Consider the following 3,815-nt stretch of genomic DNA (forward strand, 5'->3'; position numbering starts at 1 on the left):
ACAAAAACAGCATGTACTCATCAGTATGGAAGGCACTTAGGGAGCGGAAGTAATAACTCTGGCTCACAGGAGGAAGATGGGCATTAATAATGGCCGATAATGTCCTAGATGTCATTTGTGTATGCTGTCTTAAACATCAAATAAGGACTATCTGCCTAAACTATACTAACTTGATCTTCTGTATGTAAAGATGATTGAAAATGAATCTTGAAGAAGAATATGATGGGAGAGGGAGTGGGAGATGTGATGGTTGTGTGTGGGAGGCAGGTTAAATGGGGAAAAGCCACTATAATCCAAAAGTTGTACTTTGGAAATTTGTATGTATTAAATAAAGTTGAAAAAAAATAAAAATAAAATAGCTAGCTGGGAATTCCAGAAGGACCTTGTGAATCAGAAATAAGTGAACTTGGGTTGATGTTATTATACATTTTTCACCAGATATGCACCAGTGTGTGAAGTGTCTGGATCATCAGTATGCCAACACAGAGCAAGACCACTGCCTGCACAAAGCTATGGCCTTCCTGGCTTATGATGACCCCTTAGGAATGACCCTGGTCTGCACAGCTCTGTGCTTCTCTGTCCTCACCTCTATGGTTCTTGGGGTCTTTGTGAAGCACCGAGACACTCCCATAGTCAAGGCCAACAATCGTTGTCTCAGCTACATCCTGCTCATCACCCTCATCTTCTGCTTCCTCTGTTCCTTACTGTTTCTTGGTTGTCCTAACACAACCACCTGTGTCCTCCAGCAGACCACATTTGGAGTGGTGTTCACCATGGCTGTTTCCACTGTCCTGGCCAAAACTATCACTGTGGTTCTGGCCTTCAAGGTCACTGCCCCAGGGAGAAGGATGAGACACTGGCTGCTATCAGGGGCACCTAACTCCATTATTCCCATCTGCTCTCTGATCCAACTGGCTCTCTGTGCCATCTGGCTTGGGACTTCTCCTCCCTTTGTTGACACAGATGCACACGCTGAGCATGGACACATCATCCTGCTGTGCAACAAGGGCTCAGTCACTGCCTTCTACTGTGTTCTGGGCTACCTGGGCTCCTTGGCCCTGGCCAGCTTCACTGTGGCTTTCCTAGCCAGGAATCTGCCTGACACATTCAATGAAGCCAAGTTCCTGACCTTCAGCATGCTGGTGTTCTGCAGTGTCTGGGTGACCTTCCTGCCTGTCTACCACAGCACCAAGGGGAAGGTCATGGTGGCTGTGGAGGTCTTCTCCATCTTGGCCTCCAGTGCAGGGCTCCTGTTCTGCATCTTTGTCCCCAAGTGCTACGTTATTCTCTTAAGACCTGAGCAGAATGCTTTGAAAGGATTAAGGGACAGAATAGTTCCCAAGGAATCAGATGTTCTGAAGAGTAGCTCTTAAGGCTCTCACTGTTTTCAGTTGTTAGAGAGTAAGATTTATAAAACTGATTTTGTATTGTGATGTTATAAAAAACACTTTCACAATGTAACTTTCTTATGAACAATTTATGCTTCTCTTAAAATGTTTTTGTTGTGAAACACCAATTCATAGAAAAGTAAGGGATAGTCAGAAAATTTTGCATCTTGTGATAGACTCTGAAGATATCTGCTGTGGCCCAGTGCTGGTTCATGCCAAAGCCAGGAGATCAATTCAGTTGTCCATTTGAGTGTCAGCATCTTAGGCCATCTTCTACTGCTTTTTTTGGATCACTAACAGGGAGCTGGATTCCAAGTGAAGCAGCCAGGATATGAACTGGCACCCACATGGGATGTCATTGTCACAAGTGGTGGTTATATCTACTACACCCTCACACTGGCCCCAATCCTCCTCTTCAAAAATAATGCTGTGTATAAATTTCTTAGCCTGGGTTTTATGTTCACAAACACAAACTGATCTCAGATAAAGGCTCTCCTTGAAACTTTTCATTTCTGTGTTTTCATTGTCACCTGGTGGGCATTGTAATATTCATATTTTAATAAAATGGGTTACACATTTGCTGTTTTCTAAGATTTATTCATTTATTTGAAAGAGTTTACACAGAGAGAGGAGAGGCAGAGGGAGAGAGGTCTTCCATCTGTTCATTCACTTCCCTATTGGCCACATTCAACAGAGCTGCACTGATCTGAAGCCAGGAGCCAGGGCTTCCTGGTGCAGGGTCCTAAAGACTTGGGCCATTTTCTGCTGCTTTCCCAGGCCATAGCAGAGAGCAGGATGAGAAATGGAGCACTGGGTCTCGAACTGGCCCCCATATGGAATGCCGGAGCTTCAGGCCAGGACACTAACCTGCTGTGCCACAGCGTCTTGCCCTTTTTGCTGTTTTTATTCATTCATTATTCATGTAATATTAAAGTCGGTTTTATAATACAGTTGGAATATTTCAGTGCAAATATTAGACATGTTAAATCATTTTAATGTGTATAATGCATTGTCCTGAAACTCCTTAATTTTATACCATTTCATATAGATTTGAAATGATGTGATAATCGCACACCAAGTTTTCATTATATATAGAAGTGATTACACAGACTTCTTTTCCATCTGCTCATTTCTGTTTATTATTGATTTGGCTTTAGACTTACTTTTGCCAATACCAGACAAAAGAAAGTGATTTTACATCTCAACCTGAAAATAATTCAAAAGAAAGTAACAATTTTAAAGTGATCTAATGACATGTAGATCTTTCACTCTATTGTGCAACTATTATCTCTGTCATGTTTTAAAATATTTTCATCACTAAAAATCAGGTTCCTTATGCATTAACGGTCACTCTCAGTTCCTTGTCTTGCCAGTTACACAACCACTAATCTGTTCATGTTTCTGTGGATTTAATGGTCCTGAGTGTTTCATATAAATGAAATATTGGACTCTGTGGATTTAGGTGACCTTTCATTTTGCATGGTGTTTTCAAGGGGCCTCCACATTATTGCAGGTGTCTATATTTTAATGACAAAATGATAATTCCTTGTAGTAACTCATTGTTACAAAAGACAGGATTTCTCTTTTTTACTGCTAAATAATTTTCTTAGAGTATATATACCATGGTTTCTTTATCCATTCATCAGTTGATGAATATCTGGGTTGATTCCATACTTAGCTACTTTGAATTGAGGTACAATGAACACGGGGGTACAGATGACCCTTTTTCATGCGATTTCATTTAGTTTGGGTTAATTCCTAGGAGACAGTTGGCTGGCTCATATGGCAGATCTATTTTCAGCTCTCAGAGATTTCCATACTGTCTTCCACAGTGCTGCATCAGTTTACATTCCCACCACCTGTGGATTAGGGTGCCTTTTCACACAAAACCTCTCCAGCACAGGTTGGTTGTTGATTTCTGTATGAAAGCCATTCTGATGTGTGAGGTGAAACCTGATTGTGGTTTTGATTTCATTTCCCTGATTGCTAGTGGTCCTGAGAATTTTTCAAGTGCCTTTGGCCAGCCATTTCAGTTTCTTCTTCTTGAAAAATGCATGTTGAAGTCATTTCCCATTTCTTAACTGGATGTTTAGTTTGTTGCTGTTTTGTTCCTATTGCTTTTACAGGGAACTGGATCAGATGTGGAGCAGCCAGGACTCATGCCATTGACATATGGGATGCCAGCACTGCTGTGGAAGCTTAATATACTACACCACAGCCCACCTCCAGTTTCCATTATTTTTTATTTTTTATCTTTATTTTATTTTTTGAGGTTTTTATTTAATGAATACAAATGTACATATGTACAGCTTTTAGTGATATAGTGTTTCTTCCCCCCTTTCCCACCCTCCCACCTGCACTCCCATTCCCTCTCCCATTCCATTTTCTTTTTTTTTTTGTACGTGCACACACACTTTTATTTAATAA

The 3,815-nt window shown here is 41.0% G+C and overlaps 1 protein-coding gene across 1 annotated transcript; it reads left to right on the forward strand.

Annotated features, from left to right (window-relative positions):
• The first annotated feature begins 440 nt into the window (after positions 1 to 440).
• LOC133754294 (vomeronasal type-2 receptor 116-like) lies at positions 441 to 1,373 on the forward strand. The gene has a single exon (XM_062184763.1). It carries the CDS (start codon positions 441 to 443, stop codon positions 1,371 to 1,373), a length of 933 nt encoding a protein of 310 aa, XP_062040747.1.
• The last annotated feature ends 2,442 nt before the right edge of the window (positions 1,374 to 3,815 follow it).

The sequence above is a fragment of the Lepus europaeus genome, assembly GCF_033115175.1.
Source record: "Lepus europaeus isolate LE1 chromosome 20 unlocalized genomic scaffold, mLepTim1.pri SUPER_20_unloc_1, whole genome shotgun sequence".
Classification (NCBI taxonomy): Eukaryota; Metazoa; Chordata; class Mammalia; order Lagomorpha; family Leporidae; genus Lepus; species Lepus europaeus.